Source organism: Daphnia magna, linkage group LG4 (assembly GCF_020631705.1).
Source record: "Daphnia magna isolate NIES linkage group LG4, ASM2063170v1.1, whole genome shotgun sequence".
In the NCBI taxonomy this organism is placed as follows: Eukaryota; Metazoa; Arthropoda; class Branchiopoda; order Diplostraca; family Daphniidae; genus Daphnia; species Daphnia magna.
Window position 1 is genome coordinate 11,165,084 of NC_059185.1, and position 24,382 is coordinate 11,189,465.

The window sequence follows — 24,382 nt, forward strand, 5'->3', positions numbered from 1 at the left end:
GCCTGTTCCTTTTCGTGGCGTTGCCTTATTTCGTTGTGATATTTGTTTTGGCACGCCACTATTCTTAATTCTGTTTAGATAATAAAAAAAAGCTTTTACTGGCTTTGTTCTGCGCATGTAGATGCGCTCAAGTGACTCACTCATACATGTCGGTCACCAGCCAAATCAATAGTTCCCCGATCCTCACCACGCCCGTTCACGGCAAGAAATTGAATCATGTTGCTTTTCAATTATTTTTGAATGCGAAAGAAGAAAACATTTTAATACAATAATTACCGATTGAAACAGTTATGTTCTTAGATTGCAATTTAACTCTTTTGGGAATCGAGCGTCAAACAGATGGCGTGCATTGCCAATGCTCAAATGTTGAGCCGTGATTCATACACTAAGTCTTGAGTTCAAACCTAATGTTGTATTGAAGGTAATTATAATATATTAATCTTTAAAAATGTATTTATGGACGGAATCCTAAGTTAAATATAAATTTTCTTTTAATGTTACTTCAAAACATTTCTAAGTGTTAAAAGATTGTCTTTAAAATTATAAGAAAAATGGTGCTAGTTGTTGTGTGACTCATGGCTAAATGGTAGAGCCTCGGCATGGTACGCTGGAAGTACAGGGTTCGATTCCTGTATGAGTTAAATAACATAGATTAATATTGTGATTTAATTGCAGATCGAATTAATATTATGTTACTTTCATAAATTCCCGGTAGATATCGTGGGGTGAACTACGTTAGCGTAGCTGAGCATGGTTTCCAAGACCACCATGTAATAAAATGGGAGGGGTTTCTCGTAACGATTTGATCACGGCGTGGTGTGTATCTTGGGGTGAATTCCGTCGGGGCAATTGGGCACCAAACAGTAACTTGAAGTGGGGTACCTGGCAGGGATTCAAGCGATACACCGTCGAATTCCCTGGGCAGCTGAGACGGGTTCCGTTGACCACCACGCGGTCACTTGATGTGGGGTACGTGGGCAGTGCATCCGAGAGATCCACTATCAAGTTCCCAGGCTATCGCCTGTCAGTTGGACCATGATTGGCCTCTGTATCCCAAGAACGACAGTGCAAGAAGATTTTAAAGGTCTACCTAGATATTGTGTTATGATGAAGATCCAAAGAATACAAGTATATCAGTTGTAGCTCAGTGGTAGAGCGGCGGCATGGTAATTCAAAGGTCCAAGGTTCGACTCGGTCATGGAAAACATACTTATATTTATGATTTTTTTGTTATTTCGTGAAAATATGAAGAATTTTGGTTTAAAAAAATTTCCTCCCAAAAATTTTTACAGGAAAAAAAAAAAAAAAAAAAACTGGAAAAAATCTAAAAAAAAATTTTTATTAATTATCGATAATTAATTTATCGAAATGAGTTATATAGGAAAAAAATGTTTTATGTCATAATTTAATTTAAAAGAATTATCGAAATGTTGTAAAGTAATTTAAGATTTGGTTTATTAACATTTCATCATACAATATATTCATTATTTGATATAAATTAATATATAAAATATGTTTGAGGCAAACATTACGACATTACCCGTTACAGTTCTATCACAAGTCATGGAGTAACATGGCTAAAGGAAAATAAATAAACCACACAATCATCCTTTTTTATAAAAATGTTAACATCGGAAAAAATTTACGTGGGAAAATTTTTTGACATTGCTACATTTGCCAGCAACATCATTTCAGAGTGTGTATCACTATGCTTTTCGGTTTCATTACAAGCAGCGACCTACAATTAAGAATAAAAAACATGAATTAGTAAAAAAATTTTTCTTATGTACTTATTTACAATTTTGAAATACTTTATATACCATATGTACATCGCAGCATTATCGTTTCGTTTATCTTTATTTACTTTGTGTATTTTAAATCAGTTAACAAACCCCGCCGATGAATCACCGTAAAATCACCAGAAATTGTAGTAAATCCAAGATCCATTTACTAACAGTCGAGACTATCATTCGCTGATAACGAACCACCTAAAATACAGATAGATTGTGACATGTGATACTTGACTTCACGTGAATAAAAAAATTTAACTTTTCAGTTAAATATACTGCAACTTGAAATGGGCTGCAATTCAGACCTGATAAAACAAATGTATATTAAAAATTTAAACCAATTAAATGGTACCTTTGACATATTTAGCTCAGCTAACACAGTAAAGCATGGCAATAGGTGGCTTGCTCCTTTAAGTTTCGGTTCTACTCATCTGCTATTTCATTTGGATATTGTTACCTAACTCAGAATTGCATAATATCTGATAGAACAGGGAACTGCAACGGAGGATTAACCTGTTAAACAATTCATTCGCCAATTCAACGCATCAACATTAACATTCCTACAAACCAGTTTCAAAATTGTTACAATCAACCAAGGCCTCTCCTATCACCCTATATTAGGAGTTGTCAAAATAACTCAGATCAGAACAAAGTAAGTTTCTCCCCCAACCAATAACTACACTTCACAACATGATTCAATTTTAGAAAACAAATCAGTTACTATCTTGTTGATTAAACTACCTGATCACCTATGATAGCCTTTTAAACAATAAGAGCAGAATTAAACAATCTGAAAAATTAACATAGGGTTCAAATCACTCAATTACTAATAATATTACTCCGTACAAACTTACCTTCACCAGCTCATCACATAGTGAAAAAGACACTTCAACTTTAATACATTCTTACAACCTGAAAGAAAATTCTCAAAGAAATATAAAGCAATCATATGTTAAAATCCTTTAAATGCTTAATGGTACCTTTGACGTTACAGGTTCAACTATGTGATATGTGACATGTGGCAGGTTCAACTAATAAGAGTGAAACAACTTGTCATGTTGTAAAGTATCAGTCAGCCCATTTTCAATAAATATACAATATCATTCCAACACCATAACTCACAGGTTTCATAGCACATGTAATTGCTTATTCAATGGAGGATTACAACTAGAAACACAAATTAATCACCCCCTCAATAATATCGGTGTAGCAAACCCATTGTCACGAATCCTCCACCAGGAGTTGCAGCATCATGGAGAGAAGAACAAACTTGCAGAATAAACTGTTGAAATGCCAACCAATTAATCCTCAACATTTTGCTTACAATATTGATCAAAAATAGGAATAAGACTATCACAAAGAAAATTTCTCCACATTCCCTTAACTGAACTTCACATTATTATTCAATCTCAATTGACAATGATCTCATACAGAAAATTCCCTTAACACGACTATACGTTGGAAACAAAATTTAACAATCGTCATATAATTGGTTTTAAGGGACATTTCACAGCAAAGTATGAAAATTTGCATGCGTTTCTAGTCCAAAAGTTAATTCACAACCATGCAAAATTATACTAACAAACTTTAAAATACACTGTTCTCCTAATAGAATAAAACTACTTACTGCACTATCGCCGAGATTTTAAATCCAAAAGAACTTCGCTTTGTAGTGCCACTCATTATATAAGCTCTCCTGATCTAAGCACTATCGACGACAGTGCCATAGCGTGGTAGAAAAGTACAGCACAGCTTGTTTTCGCCACCTGTCGGGCATTTAAAAATAGCTTATATTAGGGAGCCTAAATTTTCAGATGTCCATTTGATTCTGGACCACCACTGAAATAACATGTAAGTGTCTGTTTGTTCAAACGTTGCATTTGTTTTATACATGAACTGAGAATGTACTGTCGTATAGTTAATATCAAGAACATGACGTAGTATTGTTTTGTATGCTTGTTTTAATGTACGTCTAGATTCTCGCTCTAATTGTCAGATTTTACTAGGGTTTGTCACGCACTATCATTTATCGAAGATCTTACTTCATTAGTATCGTGGTGAGGAGGGTATTGTACCTGACACCAGAAGTTGATTGAGGATTAGTTATATTTAATGTAGTTTCTTTAATGTGAAGAAATTTTTTCCGTGAAGAAGAATTTTCCAGTAGGCTGGCTGTGGATTACTTGTTTAGTATTCCAGCACAGCATATTTTTCTGATTTACTGTACTGTCCTTAATCCTGGATTCTCTGGTAGATGATTGCATCTGTTGATTTTTGCTATTTAATAGGATGTCTGGACTGACTTTTAAATAGAGCTTATTTTGCTGACTGTGTTTCTGTCCATGGAGCTGCATTACATGGTGGCTGCTTCATGTTTAAGGTATGTTATATTTGGTTATTTTGAAGGGTGGTTGATTAGTGTTGCCATAGTCATGCCATGATATTGGCATGGTTTTCAATTGTGAAATATTAGAATATGCCAAAGACTTTATTGTTGAAGCATTCTGCCGTGATACTGTAAGCTGCAATCATTATGTGGCAGAGGTACCATCAGGCATTTACAGACATTTCAATATTGAATGAATTAGGAATATTAAGAGAAGGTGATGATTGTGATTTAAACTAAAAATTCCATTTTTTTTTATAATGTTCGTTCCTTTCATGTACCCTTGTTGATTTTAGAAATATTTCTTGAAAATCTTTAGAGGTTGCCAGAAGGTTTCTGAAGCATCTCTTTTACATTCTGGAAAACCTGGGAAGGTATATTTGTGAAAGAATCTCTGATTTCATATATGGATATTTCAGCTCCTTTTTCTCGGGTTGGAATGCCGTATGTCCGTAAGGTGAGAAATGTTTATCAATTTCAATCATATTATTGTACATTAATAGTTTGGTTTTAATGCAGATGTTTGCCGGACCCGATTGCACAATGTTACGGCATGTTTACACTGAAACGAGAAATTTGCGTTTATGCTGAGTTTATTTTTGAAGGTTGTTCCTGGTTTATTTAAAGCCACTATGACCCGAAAACATTGCGTTGCGATTTTTGTTATTATAAAAATGCAATTTAATATCTTGTTAGGTGGTTCGGTAGAGCGAGGGAGCGTCCCTGTTTGAATATGTTCTTGTATAATTAACGAGGAATTTTGGGTAATATATTATTGAAGTTCTTCGTTGACGAAACTATTCCATATGACGAAATACACGAAGCGAAACGAATGGTGACGATGAAATAGTGGGGTAGAAATTGATAACATATATGATCATTTTGTCGACAGTGGTGGTTTGTACTCCTTATCCTATAGAAGCTTCTTGGATCAAATACCAACATTGACAAGGTAATTCTTTGTTGAAATTAAATACATTTAATTCATTTTGTTAATAATTTAGATTGAATCCTGCAGTGAAAGTTGAAAAACGTGATTATATGATGTTATTCGGAGCGGAATCGGAATTGTTCTACAGATTTTTATACAAGTTTTAATATTTATGTATGTTTGTTTATGTGCTTATGCTTATCCTTATCCTTGTCCTAGTGTAATAATTTGTGCAGAGTTTGATTGGGGTTATATGTAGTTTATTCTATTTGAAGTATTCATAATAAAAAATATTTAAAAAAATATTTCATTGCATTATTTGAATAATTTTTATCTGATAACATTAATCTAGTATTTTATTTAAATACAAAATTCCTTTTTCTTATATCAAAATAAATTGTTTTTTCCTGGTTATTTTCTGGAAATTTTTTCCGGTTTTTTTTTTGTAAAATTTTTCTGGGAATTTTTTTTTCCGTAAAAAAATTTTATTGCTGGAATTTTTTATTTTATGCCAAATTTCTTCATTTTTTCACAAAATGACAAAAAAATTATAAATATGAACACTTTGGGCATGCCAGAGTCGAACTTTGAACCTTTGACTTACCATGCCGCCGCTCTACCACTGAGCTACAACTGATATATTTGTATTCTTTGGATCTTCATCATTACACAATATCTAGGTAGACTCTTAAAATCTTCTTGAAATGTCGTTCTTGGGATACAGAGGCCAATCCTGGTCCAACTGACAGGCGATGGCCTGGGAACTTGATAGTGGATCTCTCGGATGCCTTCCCACGTACCCCACTTCAATTGGCAGCGTGGTGATCCACGGAACCCACCACAGGTGCCCTGGGAATTCGACGGTGTATCGCTTGAATCCCTGTCAGTTACCCCACTTCAAGTGGCTATGTGGTAGTCTAGGAAACCAGGCCCGGCTGCCCTGATGGAGCTCACCCAAAGATACATACCACGCTCTGTGAAACCATGCTTAGGTACGCTGGTGGAGTTCGTCCCAGGATGTCTACCGGCTATTTGTGAAAGTAACATAATATTTATTTGATTTGCAATTTAATTATGATAACATGTGCTATTTGACTTGCATGGGAATCGAACCCTGTATTGTCAGCGTACTATGCCGATGCTCAGACATTGAGCCATAAATCACACAACATTAGCGCCATTTTTTCTTATCATTTAAAGACAACCTTTTTGCACTTAGATATAATTTGTAGCAATGTTCAAGGTAAATTTATATTTTACTTAGGATTCCGTTCACAGTAAATTGAATAAAGTTTAACACTTTATTGAATTAGTATATCATTACTTTCACCACTACATGAGGTTTGAAACTCAAGACTTTTGAGGTGTCAAGTAGATGCTCCACTTCAAACATGCACTTAAATTAATTGTTACAGTCGATTGTACACGGAAATAGCCTTAACAGTGTTATCGTGGCGTGCCTTATGGAGAATATGAAAAAGTGAGCATTTATGTTTAAATCACTGCTCAATGCATGCCTTGTGTGATGATCAATTCCCAAAAGAGCTAAACGCAATGCATCATATCATATCATTGTCTGTTTCAATAATAAAGATGTTACATGTGAAGAATTTAAAATTAAAATAATCAATTTCAAGATCTCGAAAATGTGAAATCAAACTGAATGTAATAGTAAGCAATGCAAACCATAAATGAAATGTCAAAGATCAAGTCAAGTACTGTGCATCTTAACAGAACTTGATCTCCGACTGTATAGAAGTAAATGATGCTGTGTGTTGAAGTTTGAAAGATGCTGAGTAATTCACTACAGTTAGAAATCCATATTAAGAAAATAAAATAAGATTAGTTGAAAGCCTTTCTTATCAAACTTAGCCAAAGAATCCTTGCAATCAATGTTCTTCCGAAGCTCCTGGCAAAACATTCTGATTAAAATCTTCTGTAATTCTAATAAAACCTCCTATCCAGTATGGTTTAAATCCCTACATATTGAAAAGAAAAGTAATGAAGTGGATTTATAACATACCATTTAATAATAAACCTTGTCTAAAGTTGAGTCCTGAAATCAGAATAGCTCATCAACTGAGGAATCAGCCAAAACAGATTTCACTGACATCACTGAGAACAGGAAAACCATTGGTTAGAAATTAGAAACTATAAAACTATAAACCATATCCTTCTTTCACCGTTCATATTTTCTTCATTATCGTCTGCTCAATTTCGCATGCTGCGGAAGACTTCGTCAACGGTGGTTAGAAGTAATCAAACTGATGTAAAAAAAAAAAAAAAAAACTATGGATGATCCCCAATCGTTCAATAGATATGAAGTCGTCAAGGCTTTCCTTTAATTAAAGAAATTGCTTTTTGACATTTATCGTTTTTGTGTCTTCTGCGTTACTTGTTACATGTTCTATCAAAGCTTCGATTGGACAGTCCTTCAGCAGTACTGGCCATGCCTGTAAAGAAAAAGTGATATATTTTTAAACGTTAGCTATCCTAGGGCTGTGTGTGTCGACGATGATATACACTTATGACAAATGATAAGCTGATGACTATTTAACTTACTATTTGATATCTACAACCATAGTTCAAAACAAGCACGGGTGTTTCAGCACAATGAAACGCGAACGTCAACGATCTATCTGCTAGATAGATCGTCAATTCTTTTTGAATTAAATTCAAAAATGAGGTAGTCGAATTCCTGTTTTTGGCAGTAATTTCCCATCTACCCACAATTTTATTTTGTTTTGTTGCACAAAATCTTTGTGAATGACTTCATGATAAAAAAAAATTACTGAAGTGTGGAATTCTAGCTAGCTCCATTTAAAATACATGGGAAAATGTGTAACCTAATTCTTAGTTTATGAATACCAATGAAATTTTTGTATTGCTAAATGGCTTTAACAGTCATTCAAGCATTAAGTAATGAATACTTTCATATTACCACTCATTGAGTTGATTTTAATAGCAGATGATTTTAAATACCATGTCTTCTGGAACCTTGTTCCATCCTCTTTTTGTACTTCAGCCCCCAAGTCATCAGGTTTGCTGCCTGAATTGCTTTTACATGGGTAATTCTTCATAAGCTTGATTACATCCAACAGATGTATACAGCTATTTTTAAGGAATAACAAATATGTTATGTGGAACTATTTCAAATGTTAATGACACAAAATATAGTCAACAATCTGGTGAACTGACTTTGAAATATTTTCTAGGATTTGAGCAACAGTATTTATTTTCCTACATTTGTTTCAAGGATCTGTGGCTAATATGTGCTGTCAGGTAAAATTCCACTCGCAAATAACTGGTCAGCATTATCACAAAAATATAAGAAATGAACAATCATCAAAAAATTTTTTATTAATAAAAAATACCCATAGAGCTGCTGTGCTGCGAGTCCCTGTCCAGAAGCAAATTGAATCCACATAACTAATTAGTTCCATACTGGTTCAGATGCCAACACAAAACCAATGTCTTCGTCAATTGTTCTTTAAATTCAACCTTATTTTCTCTGAAAAATTTTACCATTTAAAAATTACTGATGAAATTTTAAAAAATTTACGGTTAATAACTGCATGATAACTGTTTAGGACACCTGACTTATAAATTTTTTCCAGATGAGATGAATCCAACATTGTTCAAAATGTGTTTCCCCCATTGAACATACAGTTTTCAAAAATTGAGTCAATGTGGTCAATAGGCTACCTGAAAAAGTAAACTTTGCAGCAAAGTTTCATATGGATTTCTCCTTGCACCACATGTCACCATCAATCAAAAGTTAATTTATCAAATTTTTTGTCAGTCCTGCAGTCATTACAGTAGTCAACTCAGCCCACATCTGTAACTGAAAACAAATTAACTTTAAGAGGGTAGCTATTCTAAGACTGTGTGCCAATGTAATTGTAGTACTCCAATTCTCAAAAGACAAGCATACTGAACTTAATGAAACAGTTAAATCAAAGAAAAAACAAAAAGAGGGAAAAGGATTAACAACTTCTAGAATTACTAGGATCGGATATGCAATCAGAACACAATTCGAGGCTTTCGGTCAACAACTTCAGCTACCTAACTACAAATCTTTTCTGGAACAAAGCTAAGCATAAATCTGGTCCCAACATTTGCAGATAATGCAATGTCAGAAGTTTTACAAGAACATGTATGTATTCAGGAATTCAACTTAATACCATCCGCCATTTAACCTTCTCCCCTGTAAAAAATGAAGTTACCTTAGCCGGCTAATCCCTTTTCGTTTTTTTCCTGTTGATGCGGCGAGGGGACAGGGGAACAAACACAGAATGGTAATGGTAATGGTAATGGTAATGGTAATTGAGGTGCACTGCTGCCACTCAGGCAGCAACTGGTCTTCGAATAAGCAAAGAATAACGGAGACCAGAGTCATAGAACCCTGGTTGGTTCACGACATGGGGGGAATCGTCTGTCGTTGTGTCTAATTTCGGAACTAGCAGCCAGAGCCTCCAGCAGGTGTGTGATAAGTGCACCAATCAGGAAACACGTTTGAAAACTTCAACAGCCAATCACAACAGTAATAAAGGAAACGAACAGAGCAGGCGATACCAGAAAAATTAGATTCTTTCCCCATCTCGCCGTGTTAAAGCTTGTCGGGTGGGCTCTTTTCATGAAAAAAATTAAAATTACATCATTAAATGCACCTTTAAAGGCTATTCTAACTACATAATTTTTTTCTTTACATAAACGCATAATTTAAGGAGATATTTGATTTTAATTGTAGAAGGAGGGGAAAAAGGGCGGTGCCATCTACCAGCCAAAAATCGCAAGTTCTTGCTGTTGACAACTGAGCCACCTATGAACCAAAATCGCATGTTCTTGCCGATTGACAACTCAACTCGAAATTGCAGAAAGAAAACAAGCAATGAGCTAGGATTTTTGGTTCCCAGATGGCACCGGTGGCCCGCCCTTTTCCCTTATTTTTTTTTTATGGAAAAGAATAAATATCTCATTAAGGTTTAATTTTCAGTATAGGGATATTTGGTAAGTCAATAATTATTTTTTTATGTTAAATTTAATTAAAAAAATTACATGGCCGACATGGGAATTGTCGAAGTCTCGAAGATTCCCTTCCTTAAGTTATAGTAGTTCATGGGTTGGCTCTGCTACTTGCTTTCTTTTCTTCCTTACTGCCAATACCAATGAGGGTGTGAAACATGAGGCTTTTTCCTTGACAGATTTTCTAGAGATGTTCAAAAAAAAAAAATAAATAAAATCCTCGCCTTGTTCTCCGTTCAACATACCAGAAAAATAAGTGTTTATTTGCGAAAAGCTACAATGTGCGGAGCCTTTTATTTAGATGTTTAGTCGAAATAATGTTGATCGAATTCGACGACAGACGACGTGTTCTATTGTTGTCACGTAACCAGTTTATTTACTTACCACTATACCGGCATTTGCTGTCTGGTAACCAATAGAAATTGTAAAAAATTTCTAGGCACTATATTTTTAGTAATAGCTATTTAACTTTTATGATGTTGCCTTCTGGTGGAAGTTTTGCATAAACTTCAGAATGATAAAGTGGCTGTTGTCTCTCATTCGTTCAATATTGGATAGAATTGTGAAGTTTTTTTGGCCCACAGACTCGAGTGAATTTACTCTGCCTGTTTACATAAAAGCTGCGGGGGGAAAAACGTTTCTTATTCAGATGAGTCGGGATTGGGACGTGGCTCGGATCAAGAAGTTTATTGCTCCAAAACTTGGCCTGCAAGTCAAAGACATCAGCATTATCCTTGCTGGTAAAAGTCTTGCTGACAATCTTCTACTAGAGGTACCAATTTTTTTACTATTGACTTTCTGAGAGATTTATTTTGCTTTGTTATCTGCAAGGAATGTGATCTTGGTCACAATAGCATTCTTAATGCCGTAAAACTTAAGGTGATAAAAAAAGATGATGCAATACCTTCCAATGAAAAGAAGTCGGAAGGCACACCATTTCACCAGGATAAGCCTTTGTGTGAAACATTGCTTGACCTACAATTGACAGAAGAAGAACAAAAGTTGCTGCACAAATCACTTGGTAAATTTATAGTAATTTTTGTTTTGTTTCCACCTTGAACACTACAGTGTTCACCTCCACCTAAGGTAGGCTGCAGCTCTCCTGAATATAAACAGAAGAAGGCTCATTTCTATGTTTATTGTGAATCTCCCTGCAAATCAGTCCAGAATGGTAAACTTCGGGTCCGTTGTAGCCTTTGCAAAGCCGGTGCCTTCACGGTGGACCGAGATCCGTGCTGTTGGGATGATGTCTTGCGACCCGAGCAAGTAAGCGGCACTTGCCAAATGGAAGGTTGTGATCATTCGTGGGCCGAATTCTACTTCAAGTGCGCACACCATCCTTCGCAAGGAGAGATGGATTCTACCCTTCCACTCTATCTGGTCAAATCGAATTTCAAACAGGTCCAATGTCTGGCCTGTATGGATATTAGGTAGTTGTATTTTCTTTTTCATGATTGACCTATCAGAATATTTATTTCTCTTACTGTGATTTAGTGATCCTGTGTTGGTCTTTCAGTGTTCCAGTTCCCATGTGATATGTTTAGAATGCTTTCAACAATACTGTATGTCTCGGTTGAACGAGAGACGCTTTGTTTTCAATCCAAATATCGGTTACACTCTACCCTGCCCAGCTGGATGCGAAAACTCACTGATTGATGGAACCCAACATTTCAAAATTCTTGGAGGTGAGCAGTACCAGCGGCTTCTGCACTTTGGGGCAGAGGAATACGTTATGTCGGTAGGTGGTGTGCTTTGTCCGCAACCCGGATGTGGCATGGGATTACTTGCAGACCCTTCCTGTAGACGGATTCAGTGCACAGGAGGATGTGAGGTAAACATATATCCTTAATCATTGCAATACCAGGTTTCGCCCATATTAATTTCGCATAATTGCAGTTTGTTTTTTGCCGTGATTGTTTACAAGGTTATCATATTGACGAATGTCAACCGAATGGAGATGGTAATTTTCAATCCATGCTGACAACCACAGAGTATGTTGTTGATCCTAGGCGAGCTGCACAGGTTACTAGAATTCACGCTTTTCTCATTGCTGGTCTTTTCTTATGTAAATTTTGAAACAATTAGGCGATGTGGGATGCAGACAGTCGCGTTACTATACGTGTCACTTCAAAACCATGTCCCAAATGCCGAACGCCAACTGAACGCGATGGTTCAATTAATATCAAATTCGTTTGTTTTAGAAAAAGGTGTTAATTTTGGATTTTACAGGAGGTTGTATGCATATGATTTGTACTCGCCAACAGTGCGGGTTTCATTGGTGCTGGGTTTGCCAAACAGAGTGGACGAGAGAGTGCATGGGAAGTCACTGGTTCGGATAATTTGGACATCTTTAAACTTATAACGACTGCCTTCGATTATCGCAGTGTTGCTTAGAAGCAAGGAGAGTGTAATTTTCTTTTCGCTATACTAGTCGCGAAATTGGTGACATTTGGTTCCTATAGTGGACATCTAGATAAATATGTAAAATAGAATGGAAACGATTCATTATCCAAAATATTTAAAGTACTGTTCTACAGATAGAAAATTGATAAGTCTAAGAGGCCTCAAAATTCTCCCGTTATAACAAAATATTGCAATTTCCCGTGTTCCACCAAGTGAAGGCCTAGATAAGTTGTGTGTTACTGGCAGAAGGTGTACCTGGAGTGATAAATACCACATGTATAGCCGATGAAAATAAAGCCAGAAAAGATGCCCACTAGAAATTAATTTTCATGATTTAAGCCTTTACAAGGTGTTCAACGCGGATTCCACTATCCGACGAAAAGAATGTTGAAGTCTGGCAAACAAAACAATGTGTCGTTTTTAGAGAAACTAGTCTTTGCCGCTGTCTTCGTCATCATCGGTAGCAAATTCAGATTCAGAGCCACTGAAATTCTTATCTTCTTCATCCTCATCATCAGAAATCTCCCACTGTGGGTGCTCGGTTGGGATCTCTGCAGCTTCTTTAACATCCATCTGTGAAACCAACAATGGTTAATTAGATACCATCTTTTAACAGCAAAAACTGCACATCAGTTATACCTTGATATCCTTCATTTGATCGAAACCAAAGTACGAATCGGAGCGTAAACACACAGCAAAGGTGTAAAAACCTGGTTTGAAGGGAGCTGTAAATTTGAGCTGGATTTCTTCGTGCTCTACCAGATTGGTAATGTGGTACGGTGCTGTCAGTAGCATTTGTTGTTTTCGGTCCGTGATATAAGCCCACCAATACTCTTGTTTGTCTTCGGGGAAAAATGGACAATACACGGAGTGCGAGAACTGACTTTTCCCTTCCAACAATCTCTGCCGCCTCATTGCAACGTCGCTCTGAAGCTTTTCTAATTGATCGTCATCTTTTTCTGGCTCGGAGCTATCGTTGTTCGCTGATTTTTCTTCAGCTTCAGCCTCAACTTCGTCAGACTCGTCAACTTCAACTTCGTCTTCTGCATCATCTTCACTGCAACTCTCAGATTCTTCATCTTTTGTTTTGGAGGCAGTCTTACTTGATCTGACTGCAACCTTTTTTTTATCATCTGTTTCCTTCTTGACTGATGTTTTTTTGCCACTTTTCTTGTTGTTTGCTCTCTTGCCTTTGTTTTTTTGCCAAGGTAGCGTCTTCTTTTTGGGTTCCTGCTTTTCTTCTTCTTCTGGTATCACTTCACCATTTTCAATGAATTCGTTAGATGTATCTTTTTCGTTGGCAAATAGGACGCTCAAATTTCTTCTTGCCAAGGCAACCGTTACCTAATAAAAAACAAGATTTAATGATGATCGATCACTATCACCATATTATGTTATTTTTACCGTGACGATCGCACCAGCCGTATACACTGTAGTGGCCTCGTCATCAACGACTTCATATTTAATACTCATATCCACATAAGGCATTCCTCCAAGTGCTAGAACTAAATCATTGTATTGATTGTCGTTAAGATGGTGTAAGCAAGCCCTGCGGTCTTCATCTTTTAGCCGGGCGAGTTGTTCTAGTGTGCGGATCTAATACGATAAACATGCTTGTAATTTCCGCATTAAGTAAGATGAATGTATAACTATTACCTGATATCGTTTACTAGAAAAATACTTCAAATTCTCGTCAGTGATATGAGGCAACTGTAGAAGCGGACTTTTGCATTCCCAGAGCCCTTGTACGACCATGGCTGAAAGTTTCATGCAGCCTTCTAATGTAACCAACGATGGCATCCTACTCAGTCTCCCAGCATGGGCCAACATTATGAGCTGAGATACGCACACAACCATTTCTTGAATTAATGCCGGGCACTTCTTAATCTGTTAGCAAATAGGAAGGTGAATGAAAAAGTATTGAACGCTTGGAACGTTAGAATGCATACCACAGCACAACGGTCTTCTTCCAGCGTCGACTGGGGCAGATCTAGCCGGGTTAGATGAGCATGTAAAAGAGTGCGTGCTTTGATGGAATACATGAAACACAAAGGTCTTTCTTTGTTCTTTTCGTTGAGCTGAGGCAAACGTTTCATGAGTTGGGGTACTTCTGTGTTGTCACTGCGACGTTCCTGTATTTCTGGATTGTTGCGTCTATGGAATTCGGCTGATGCACCGAGGATCATAAGCACTCGCTTGATTGCCATATGTGGGGTCTTGTGGAAAAAGTAGTAGTACATCTGAGTGGTATCAAGCAGTACTTGGTCTCCAGAATAACGAATCGAGCGATACCACCAAGTGCCAACGCTTACGGGTAGGGCAACCATGAACAACAATGCGTACAGTCCTAGAACCCAAATCGAGTTTTCTTTTTCTACAATCCAGGATGGCAGAGCAATACCAAAACTGATTGCTCCAGGTCCATCTGGATTTCCATACATCTCCCAATTTCTTCGGGCTGTTTCATCAGTCAAGGCCTGCCAACAACAACATAGTGTGTAGATGTCAACTTCATTAGAAACAGATTGTTATTTTACCTGATGAGCTCTTGTAATTTTCATGAAGGTTTTTTCATCACCAGTCTTCTTGTCAGGATGGTAGATAAGTGAAAGCTTGCGATAAGCACTTTTAACCACTGCCGGGGAGGCACCAACTTCCACTTGCAGAATTTCATATGGATCAAAGTTAGCATATTCATAGTCATACTGTGAAGTTTTATATGCTACATAGCAGAAAAGCACCCATCCTAGGATGATTGCTAATTTTCTGAAAGGAGAACAAACAGAATTACTCAGATATTTCAATGTTTGTTTTTAACATTATGAGACTTCTTAACAATTTAACTGTATCTACACAAATCCAAATTTTTAACAACATCTTTGTTAATGACAAGATTGACTATCAAGAATTTTATAATGACAATGTCACTTTTAGGTATGGAATACTTATTCCTAAGATTAGTCAAAAATATAACAAGAAATAAGTTACACCAGTAAAAAAAAAAAACATGTCAATTAAAATCAAGTGAAGAGAAAGCAAAACAACTTACATGAGAAGCTTCTTAAACGTCTCTCCAGGATCCTTCCGTTCCAGCCTGGCCCATTTATTCTTGCAGGGCTGAAATGTACTTAGCTGTTCTTTATTTAGTTTTTCTGTAAATGAAAACAAGTTAGAAGTGTGACAAAAAAATATCGTATTTATGAAAGTCCATTGGGTAAAGTTCATCGACTCCTGCTAACACAACGGTATTTCTCTATCATGTCCCAATGAACGATTTGAATGCACCACACTTCTTTCGTATACACAGGCAACTTCTACAATAATTCGAAATTTGAAAACACTCACTTTCTTCCTTCTTTTTGAAGATGCAATAATATGTGCACGGGACCAATATGAGCGCCAAAAATGAAAGAAGGAAATAGACGAATGTTGAACCACTCTCGTCGTACTGAAACTTCTGTCCACCCATGTTTTAACTTAAATGTCAAGCTATGATACTTTTTATTTACAAAGGCTAATCACTGACACCGCTTTCTGACAAGAATTTGGCAAAGGGAAAGGGTTACACCAACTCAAAACTAAACGTAACTCATTGGAAAAGAAATTTCATTTACAGCCACGTCCGGCTTTTCCTCAGACGTTGTTTTTCCCACCCTAGAACTCTTCAAAGTATAGGGTTTTGGACTACGATGGGTTGCAATTTTGATTAACTAAATTCATAGGCCTTCCACGTCCACGCCAACAAGCAACAGAATTTAGCGTCATCTATGTGCAACACAAAATAATGTTTTCAAAATTATCTCTGGCTAAAAATCAAAGGGCAATTCGGGTATTGTTTTGAGTTTACACAAAATATTAAATAAGTACGAAACGGAAAATTCATTTTTAACGTAATTTAATAAATTGAAATTTGGAAAGGCTAGCAAAGTTTGAAATTATTCGATAGATGGCGTTCCTTCATTTCCCTTCTATAAGAAACATAACGACAGATGAAAAGAGGCTCGAGCCGTTGGAACACTTGTTTATGGCCTTACAAATTAGGCATTTTCAAAAAACCTGTGACGCTGGCATGGAAGAAGCCAACGTGGCCAACGAAGCCTCCGCTGGCCAGACGTGTCAACAAAAAGAATACAAAAATGTTTTGCATATTTGTTTCTATCGTACCACACACAGTAAGATCGGAAAATGGCCCCATCGGGAAAGTACACATTGATAACGATGGCTGACAAATTTACAACCACGGACAAAGGTAAAATTATGCGAGCCCTTTGGTGAATGCTTTAGAAAAAAGCAAGTCACACAAATAAATACAAAACATTTCGGTCATTAACTTTATGGCTAACAAGCAATCTAAAGTCCAAGGAGTTGAGAAATTCAAGAAGTATAAAGCACTTGAATGACGACCGTTCGACCCAAAGAAATTTTAATTAGGAAATAACCAGTTTTTGGCTCTTATCTTTACAGGGCGCATCATTTAAGGATTAACAATGTGTTTCGCTAAGCTCTCCAACAAAGGCGGGTTGGATTTTGAGATTATGACCAAAACCTGAGCGCCCCATGTTGTACCTGAGCGAACGGATGCCCGTGACCATTAATATTTGGCCAAGTTTATGAGTGTCCGGAATATTGTACCGCTTCATGGCAGTACATCTTTAATCGCCATACTTGACGCATGTGTGTGCTCTTAGATCAATAATTCTCTTCAACGAAAAATGGACAAAGAAAAAAAAAGCGCGATTAGCAAAGACACCACGAAACTGGCAGCATCTCCGCTCACCGTGAAACCGAAAAACGTGAAACTGGTACCTCCAGACGGCGCATGGGGTTGGGTCATCATCTTGGCTACAAGCATCAACCTGGTAAGTTGTAATCAAAACAGTTTCGGTAACACGAAAAGTTAAAATCTTCAGTAGTTTAAATCTTTTAAAATCAGAAAATAATTATACTTAAACCACGCTGCTTAAACCTTCAAACCTTTTCCAAAATTTGAACAATAAAACAATTGTAAAATCTTTGAAGAATGTGTTAGACGTTTTTTTTTTCCTCTTTCTTGTCGTGATGCAAACGAGCCACGCTTTATAAATGAATAATATTGAACTTTTTCGACTTTAAACTATTTTATGTTTGTTAATCGGCAACTAAATTACTTATTTTACTATACACCAAGATATGGTTAGTCATAAAGTACTAATCGCCTGAAGCAATGGTTTGTGTCAACATTTTATAACGTTCAACGCAATAAATTCTTCCTTATCATCTAGAGAAGAGCTTTTTAAGGGTTTTGGTAATTAAAAATCCGTTTTGCTTAGTCATAGTAGAAAAAACCATAGTTACCGTAGATTACGACACGAATGAAACATGGTATGATCGATAATTTATCTTCACCACATCGTCCCACCAAATGTTTGACAGATGGTTCTTCCAACAACTGTAACTTGTTTCGGTGTGCTAGTGCCTTTTATCATTCGCGAGTACGATTCAGCCAATATTGCAGGCGTCTCATGGATTCCTGGAATAGCTGTAGCCGTCCTGAACTTGACAGGTATGAAGCTGATGAGTTGCTTCATACTTAATCAAACAAAAGCATGAAATTTAGTGTTGTAAATACTTATAGGTCCATGGGTGTCGGCCATGTTGAAGATTTACTCTCATCGACGTCTGGCATCTATTGGTTCCGTAACGATGGTAGTTGCCATCATTGTTTCCTCATACGCCGGGAGTATGCTTATTTGGTATGCGTCCTACGGACTTTTGCTCGGCTTTGGCTGTAGCCTTAGTGGGGTCATGGGTCTTTTGCTTTTGCAAGAGTATTTCCTAAAGCGAAGACATATGGCCAATGGTATTGATTTTGTAATGTCAACTTACGTGATTCATTCACTGATCTTTTATTTTCTTACGCAAAGGTATCACTATGGCCGGAGGATCAATTGGTCAGATGCTCATTCCTTTGATCATGCAGAGCTTGTTCGATGGTTTTGGATTGCGTGGTGGATTGCTGATCTACTCGGCTGTCGTGCTGCAAGGGCTCGTGGCGTCCCTCTTATTTCAGCCGTCTAGATGGCACTGGAAACTAGACGACACCCCAAACGTTGAAGTTGAATTGCTGGAAAAACAGCAGGAGCCGACGCCGTTGATTCGGGATGTCGAAACTCTTTCCGCTCTTAGTAAGAGCCGACCCACCAGCTGGACTGGTAACGTTTTCATCAAGGCATCAGCAGACATCCGGCGAGTCCAGCAAATGGACGGCGATATTGTATACTTGAAATGAAAACAATCATGCAACATTTTTAAAGCGTAAAACTGACCAGTCAATTGACGTTTTCAGAACAGGATGCGATCGCGATCAGTAGCAAGCGGTCGTGGTAGTACTCACGATTCAGATGCGGGCCCCGATTCCAGGCCGACATCTATGCATGTCCTTAATTACCTGGGTAGCGTTGGCTCTTTAGTTTCCTTGGAACCGGCTATAGCCCATGAGATGCCAGTTACTATGTCGCTGGGACAGATGAGAAAACAGTTGAAGACTCGCACACAAATTGACAAACGACCAAAATGGCTCCAGTTCATGCCACGGTGTCCACCAGCTTCCAGCATTCTCGATTTAAACCTGATTAAAGATCCTTTTTTCATCATCATGTCTGTGGCAATGGCTTTGGGGCGTCTGACTTACCAACAATTCAATGTCCTAGTTCCATCATTTGCTCAAAGTGTGGGAGTTCCCCCAACAGCGGCTGCATCACTGGTTACCATTCTTGCAGCGTCAGATACTGTTGCCCGTCTCGCTATTCCCATCCTGGCTGGCAAATTTTCCAAATACATTACGACCCTCACCGTCTTTTTAATCGAATTTGCCATCTGTGGTATAGGCAGTTTTGGTAAGCCATACTACTTGAGAAATATAGCAACCAAATTACCTGTCGTTGTACGTTTTAGCTCTGGCATTTTCCACTGATTTCGTTGGCATGGTAATTAGCTGCATCATCTACGGCATTGGGGTTGGAGGAATTACTGGTATGCAAGTGGTGGTGATTGTCCAAACCCTTGGCATGGATAAACTAGCAGCCGCTTTCGGTCTCAATCTTTTCATCGGTGGATTAATCGTTTTTCCAGGAATTATCATTATCGGTACGTTACTTTTACAAACCTAAAAACGTTTTAGTTTAAACAAAATTTCTTTACTCATCCAATCGGTTGCAGGCTACATTCAGGTGTTAACGGGAAGTTTTGCTGTTTGTTTTCACATCGTCGGCGGTGTGTGTATCATGTGCTGCTGTCTCTGGGCACCGCTTCCCATGATGCTACGACGGAGAAACGCCAATCTTCCAAAATAAAAAGACAAAAATTTTTAGTTTATCACGTCATCGAGGTATACCAATATTTTGTGTGTGTGTAGAACCCGCCTTATAGTTTCGAATAAAAAATGTGATTAAATTCAAAAGTCATTTTTATTTGTCCCATAGTGTGTTAAGTGATACCTACTCGTGACATGAAACTCGTGCTCTTTCTCCACTTTTAATCCAAAATTGCATCGTAATTTTGCCTTTCATGGATTTATATTGTTTCTTGCTTTCCAAAAAGGCAAACTACGACGCGGTTTTAACTAAAACGTCGAAAAAGAAGACGAGTTTCAGGTCACGCGTAAGGCTAGTGCAAAGTCACGGGGGTCGTTTGCTGTTGATAACCGTTGGGTAGAATAAACGCAGCGTAGCTGTGTATGCGCAGATTCAGTGAGGAATTGTACACTGCGGATGTCTCGACAACAAAGACGACGACGTCATTTGCCCCACAAAGAAAAAAGGCGATGGGTTTTCACGCGTATCTTAGTTTGGTAAGTTGCCAAAGAAACATAAACACACACTCACTGCCCTGTTTTTGCAGTATAAAATCCGCGGAAACGGCAGTCACGTCGCAATCGAAAACCTACAACCCTAGTAACTGGAACACCTCTCTCTTACAACAGTTTACCAGAAAATTTAAAAAAAGGATTTAACTCTGATTTCATCAGTTCTTTAAACGCAGCAACTTGTGCGCTGTTCACAAATACTTCAAGTTGACAACATTTCAACTTAATACATTCAAATGTAAGTTCACTGGCCGGTTCATTGACTTGGCTTTCAGCGACATGTGAGGGTTATTATTGTTGATCTTCTCCATCCGCCACACTACTGTTGGCGTAGTCATGCGCTGTGCCACCAACTAAAAATAGTCTTTACTAAGTTGATGTAGTTCACTGCCAAGAAACAGCCTTTCGTCTCGCGTGTGCGTTGTGGTTTTAAGAAAAAAATTTCGTTATCAAAGTTAACTAACTAGCTTTAAAACTTTGCATTACCATGTACGAAATCAAGATGCCTACCGAATGTACCGCCAACCCTCTTCAACGAGAATTGGCAGACAGTATTATCAGATTCTCCCCATTGGTAAGTAATGAAAGAATGAAAAAACATACCGAGCTATGATGGGGAAGTTCCGTTGTTTCCTTCGTTTTGCAGGATGATTTAAGAATACTCATTGCGTGTGGAGCCAGCCCCAATGACCCAGTAACACAAGGTACGTTCTACTGAAGTAAAAAATAGAAAAATATATTTAATGGATATTAATATCTGTTTAGGTTTGCGTCCGCTCCATTATGCGGTTTGGCAGCGTTACCTCGAGGCTGTCCAATTTTTACTAGTTCGTGGAAGCGACGTCAATGCTAGGGATGATTGTGGATATACTGCTCTACACCTGAGTGCCGAGCACGGCTACACAGAAATAATGAGTCTGTTACTAGAATATCAAGTAAGTATCTTGGAAATTTATAGAGCAACAACAGGTTAACTTACCAGAATATTATTGTAAAAGGCCAAAGTGAATTTTTCCGACAAGATGGGCGAAGAAACAGGAGATGCAGGCAAACCTAATTTATGCGACGAACCTTTGCATTTGGCCATCAAGAATGGCCACTATGAAGCGGCTCGGCTTTTGCTTGAAAACGGAGCTAACGTGAACACACGTTATTTTTTCGGCTGTGAAATTAGCCTTATTTCAGCACTTAACCCAGAAGCCATGGAACTTTTACTTATGTATGGGGCCTATCCGGATTCAAGAGATCGCAGTGGATTGACTCCTCTGATGAAAGCATGTCGGAACCCACAGGTTAGTTAGGAAGAAATAAATCTCATTTACAATATGTTATTAAAATTACCCGTTGTTGGTAGGCCACAGAAACCGTTCTGAAGTTAATTTCTTATGGAGCAGACGTGAATGCCCAAGCAGACGAGCGGAACGATTACCGATCAGTACTTCACTATGCAGTCCTTTCAGGAAATCGTTCCATGGTGAGCCTCTTACTGAAACAAGGAGCACGAGTTCGGCCACCACCAGGTGATCCAGCACTATCCAAGCCTTCGGTATTGGATTTAGCCGTGCTGAAGGGTGACGTCGAATTGGTCAGGATGCTCATTGAAGCCGGTATGAAAATTTCTAGAAATCACAGAACTAGCAATGGAAGTTTAATTGCATTTTTACTTAAGGAGGCTGATGTCAACAATACTTCATCTATTTTGGGTTCGGCGTTACACGTGGCCTGTGCCGACAACGTAGCAAATCGGGCGGATATTGTCCGGCTTTTGTTGGAAAATGGCGCTAATCCTAACATAGCTGCCAGAAGCGACGAGGGATTACCACACCCCTCCGTATTAGCTGAATACGTTACGTCCAATGGCAACAGGGATAAGCTTGATCACGAAGTTGTCGATTTGCTACTTCGTCACGGGGCACAGGTACGAACCTCACCACTGCATTACATTAAAACAAAATTAAGTTAATAAAAAATCAACGTGTTCCGTAGGTGGTACTCAAGACGCAACACCGCCATCCACTGGGATTATACTCCATCATACCTATTTTAACACGGCACCCACGAGTCTTTTTAAATGTGATGGACGCAGCTGAAAGTTTTGACAATGTCATGCTCAAACGCCTGAATAACGTTCCTCCGGACTTCAAACAAATTATTCTTGACCTCGCCACGCAACCCCTTTCTCTTCAACAACAATGTCGATTCTACCTGCGTCAGCAATTGCAACCTAACATTCATCTTAAAATACCTTTACTCGAGATTCCTACAATACTTCAATCTTATTTACTCTTCGAAATTAGCTAGCTGCCTTACCCCAGATAACATCATATCTTATGCATGACTTAAGCAATCCAATCCCCCTGTATTGTACAAAACATACCGCGCCCATCTTGGAAAATTGTGTTATAAAACTTAAAAATGATGATGTTGAATTTATACGTAAAATTATAGTCGCAGTTAAAATTACGCAATTAATTGAACGGATTTGACGCGGAATACAAAAGCCAATAAGCAAGTAAAAGTTGGTTATTCTTAATTCTGCGCACATTCGCTAATGACCTACTGTACAAGTAATCGCAATCAATCAACACAACACATGTGACGTCAAACTCGCTTGCCTACCTTTAAGCTTTCAGAGCGGTAACGTTTTTTTCCCCCGAGTATTTTCTCCAGCGTGGCTTCAGACCTGGTTGCAAGCACCTTGGGGAAGCACACTCTTTGCATATCTTCAGTACGGTTAGGCACCGTTCTTCGTACGTGACTCTCCTTGTTCAAGGCTAAGGAACAAAATTTTTAAAATAAGCTTTATATATTAGAATTAATATAAAAATCCTACCTTGTCTCACTCTAAGTAGAACCGGTTATTCGCTTGTGCACGTCCATACATTGCACGATGAGTTTTCGAGTGGTTTTTAAACGTGATTTTCTCATAATAATTCCAGCCTTCTAAAAAATCATCCAGCACTTTTCTCTTTTCAATGATGTAGAATAAAATATGCAGGACAATGCCAACGTTTTCATTCCATAGTCACACCTAGGGAATAAAACCATTTGTTGGTTGATTCAACATTTTCTTTACTTAAATTTACAGTAACGTGAAAATTGTATAGTACTTTATTTCATATGTGCAGGAATCCAAAATATAGCCACTCCAGATGAGCTAAGAACTAAAAACAATTGTGACATTTTAATAGAAAGAAAAAGGTATGTAATCTAACATGAATAAACATTTACCTTGCAACAGCTAAGAAAGCTAAATCTAAAATACCAATACCAGTTATCAGCAGAAGTTTCAAGAAATTTTTGTATGGCATAGCCTAAATGTGAGATTATTCTTCAAGCCTCTTAAATCCTATTTTGCGGTATTGGGGCCACAGGAAAAAAAAATCATAGTAAGTGTAAATCATTTCTGAATTCCAGTAATACCTCAATCTTACCTTGGAAGGTGGAATAGATAATCAAGATATGGTCTGCAATGTTTTCAGACTGTGATGCAGAAATGTCTGTACACAATGTGACATGTTTCTTTAAAATGTCCAGCAAGTACTATAAAAGGGAAGTTTTTCGATGAAACCACAAACAGAAGCAATTAACATCATAATACATTTTTAAAAGTAAATAAATATATAACTAGAAAGATTCACAATAGATATACACTTGATCCACTCAGTTACATTTCTTGTGATTGACAAGTCTGATCCAATTATCTTCCTGAAATGTATTGGTGACCTTTCTGACCCCAAATGTTACCCAATGATGGATATCCTGTCTGAGTATCTAGTTCGATCTGAGTTCTATCAAATACCAAGTGGTTTGTAATACACGATTAAACTACCATTTGTTGGAAAGACTGAATACAACAACTACGGATGAAATTTACTTCGTATTCCTTTTTGTTGTCACCGCCAACGCGCCAAGTCGAACTGGTCTAACTTGTTCCATTCTGAATCGCACAGAAAACGTTGCCATCGAAAAAATTTCAAGAAAAAATTGCTAAAATAAAACAA

General features: G+C 37.7%; 4 protein-coding genes and 5 long non-coding RNA genes across 38 annotated transcripts; 4 read left to right on the plus strand and 5 right to left on the minus strand.

Annotated features, from left to right (window-relative positions):
* Window positions 1-1,434: 1,434 nt before the first annotated feature.
* LOC116921782 lies at window positions 1,435-2,639 on the minus strand. Of its 2 annotated transcripts, none has more exons than XR_004393580.2 (2): window positions 1,821-2,639; window positions 1,435-1,738 (listed from the first exon to the last, which is right to left on the minus strand). It is a non-coding gene; the product is annotated as an uncharacterized LOC116921782 (long non-coding RNA). The 2 variants fall into 2 exon arrangements; XR_004393581.2 differs by having other exon boundaries at window positions 1,812-2,639.
* Window positions 2,640-2,769: 130 nt separating this feature from the next.
* Window positions 2,770-5,367, plus strand: LOC116921780. Of its 14 annotated transcripts, none has more exons than XR_006645570.1 (6): window positions 2,770-2,784; window positions 2,816-3,641; window positions 4,079-4,170; window positions 4,473-4,633; window positions 4,696-5,128; window positions 5,181-5,367. It is a non-coding gene; the product is annotated as an uncharacterized LOC116921780 (long non-coding RNA). The 14 variants fall into 14 exon arrangements; XR_006645579.1 differs by lacking the exon at window positions 2,770-2,784 and adding an exon at window positions 4,264-4,393 and having other exon boundaries at window positions 3,610-3,641; XR_006645575.1 differs by lacking the exon at window positions 2,770-2,784 and adding an exon at window positions 3,797-4,040 and having other exon boundaries at window positions 3,616-3,641; window positions 4,104-4,170.
* A 1,027-nt stretch (window positions 5,368-6,394) lies between these two features.
* On the minus strand, window positions 6,395-10,500 carry LOC116921781. 9 transcript variants are annotated; one of them, XR_006645584.1, is made up of 8 exons: window positions 10,378-10,500; window positions 9,334-10,316; window positions 8,703-8,951; window positions 8,482-8,618; window positions 7,670-8,411; window positions 7,291-7,560; window positions 7,146-7,222; window positions 6,395-7,086 (listed from the first exon to the last, which is right to left on the minus strand). It is a non-coding gene; the product is annotated as an uncharacterized LOC116921781 (long non-coding RNA). The 9 variants fall into 9 exon arrangements; XR_006645587.1 differs by lacking the exon at window positions 10,378-10,500 and having other exon boundaries at window positions 7,291-7,446; window positions 7,510-7,560; window positions 9,334-9,719; XR_006645589.1 differs by lacking the exon at window positions 10,378-10,500 and having other exon boundaries at window positions 6,395-6,911; window positions 6,976-7,086; window positions 9,334-9,719.
* On the plus strand, window positions 10,411-12,855 carry LOC116921750 (E3 ubiquitin-protein ligase parkin). 5 transcript variants are annotated; one of them, XR_004393563.2, is made up of 8 exons: window positions 10,411-10,540; window positions 10,717-10,904; window positions 10,964-11,153; window positions 11,223-11,562; window positions 11,627-11,963; window positions 12,057-12,154; window positions 12,218-12,302; window positions 12,362-12,419. XR_004393563.2 is itself a non-coding variant. In XM_032928096.2 (8 exons), exons 1-8 carry the CDS (start codon window positions 10,450-10,452, stop codon window positions 12,469-12,471), a joined length of 1,467 nt encoding a protein of 488 aa, XP_032783987.1. In that variant the 5' UTR covers window positions 10,411-10,449; the 3' UTR covers window positions 12,472-12,855. The 5 variants fall into 5 exon arrangements, 4 of the variants coding, with proteins under 4 accessions (XP_032783987.1, XP_032783989.1, XP_032783991.1 ...); XM_032928096.2 differs by having other exon boundaries at window positions 12,029-12,154; window positions 12,362-12,855; XM_032928098.2 differs by having other exon boundaries at window positions 11,295-11,562; window positions 12,029-12,154; window positions 12,362-12,855.
* On the minus strand, window positions 12,843-16,250 carry LOC116921740 (translocation protein SEC63 homolog). The gene is made up of 8 exons (XM_032928083.2): window positions 15,881-16,250; window positions 15,585-15,687; window positions 15,073-15,301; window positions 14,485-15,012; window positions 14,192-14,422; window positions 13,940-14,131; window positions 13,175-13,879; window positions 12,843-13,108 (listed from the first exon to the last, which is right to left on the minus strand). The coding sequence occupies exons 1-8, from the start codon at window positions 16,002-16,004 to the stop codon at window positions 12,965-12,967; spliced, it is 2,256 nt and encodes a 751-aa protein (XP_032783974.1). The 5' UTR covers window positions 16,005-16,250; the 3' UTR covers window positions 12,843-12,964.
* A 433-nt stretch (window positions 16,251-16,683) lies between these two features.
* LOC116921744 lies at window positions 16,684-19,973 on the plus strand. The gene is made up of 7 exons (XM_032928088.2): window positions 16,684-17,394; window positions 17,948-18,077; window positions 18,150-18,374; window positions 18,439-18,788; window positions 18,861-19,410; window positions 19,469-19,660; window positions 19,733-19,973. Exons 1-7 carry the CDS (start codon window positions 17,248-17,250, stop codon window positions 19,864-19,866), a joined length of 1,728 nt encoding a protein of 575 aa, XP_032783979.1. The 5' UTR covers window positions 16,684-17,247; the 3' UTR covers window positions 19,867-19,973.
* Window positions 19,002-21,135, minus strand: LOC123471269. Its single transcript, XR_006645591.1, has 4 exons — window positions 20,982-21,135; window positions 19,450-19,854; window positions 19,206-19,390; window positions 19,002-19,142 (listed from the first exon to the last, which is right to left on the minus strand). It is a non-coding gene; the product is annotated as an uncharacterized LOC123471269 (long non-coding RNA).
* On the plus strand, window positions 20,427-22,896 carry LOC116921753 (poly [ADP-ribose] polymerase tankyrase). 2 transcript variants are annotated; one of them, XM_045172391.1, is made up of 8 exons: window positions 20,431-20,616; window positions 20,881-20,952; window positions 21,025-21,082; window positions 21,144-21,313; window positions 21,377-21,670; window positions 21,733-21,986; window positions 22,050-22,296; window positions 22,365-22,896. In XM_045172391.1, exons 2-8 carry the CDS (start codon window positions 20,881-20,883, stop codon window positions 22,677-22,679), a joined length of 1,410 nt encoding a protein of 469 aa, XP_045028326.1. In that variant the 5' UTR covers window positions 20,431-20,616; the 3' UTR covers window positions 22,680-22,896. The 2 variants fall into 2 exon arrangements, with proteins under 2 accessions (XP_045028325.1, XP_045028326.1); XM_045172390.1 differs by having other exon boundaries at window positions 20,427-20,616; window positions 21,733-22,296.
* A 321-nt stretch (window positions 22,897-23,217) lies between these two features.
* LOC116921793 lies at window positions 23,218-24,322 on the minus strand. 3 transcript variants are annotated; one of them, XR_004393613.2, is made up of 6 exons: window positions 24,256-24,309; window positions 24,050-24,169; window positions 23,813-23,921; window positions 23,610-23,727; window positions 23,489-23,542; window positions 23,218-23,409 (listed from the first exon to the last, which is right to left on the minus strand). It is a non-coding gene; the product is annotated as an uncharacterized LOC116921793 (long non-coding RNA). The 3 variants fall into 3 exon arrangements; XR_004393616.2 differs by lacking the exon at window positions 24,050-24,169 and having other exon boundaries at window positions 24,256-24,322; XR_006645592.1 differs by lacking the exon at window positions 24,256-24,309 and having other exon boundaries at window positions 24,050-24,249.
* Window positions 24,323-24,382: the final 60 nt, after the last annotated feature.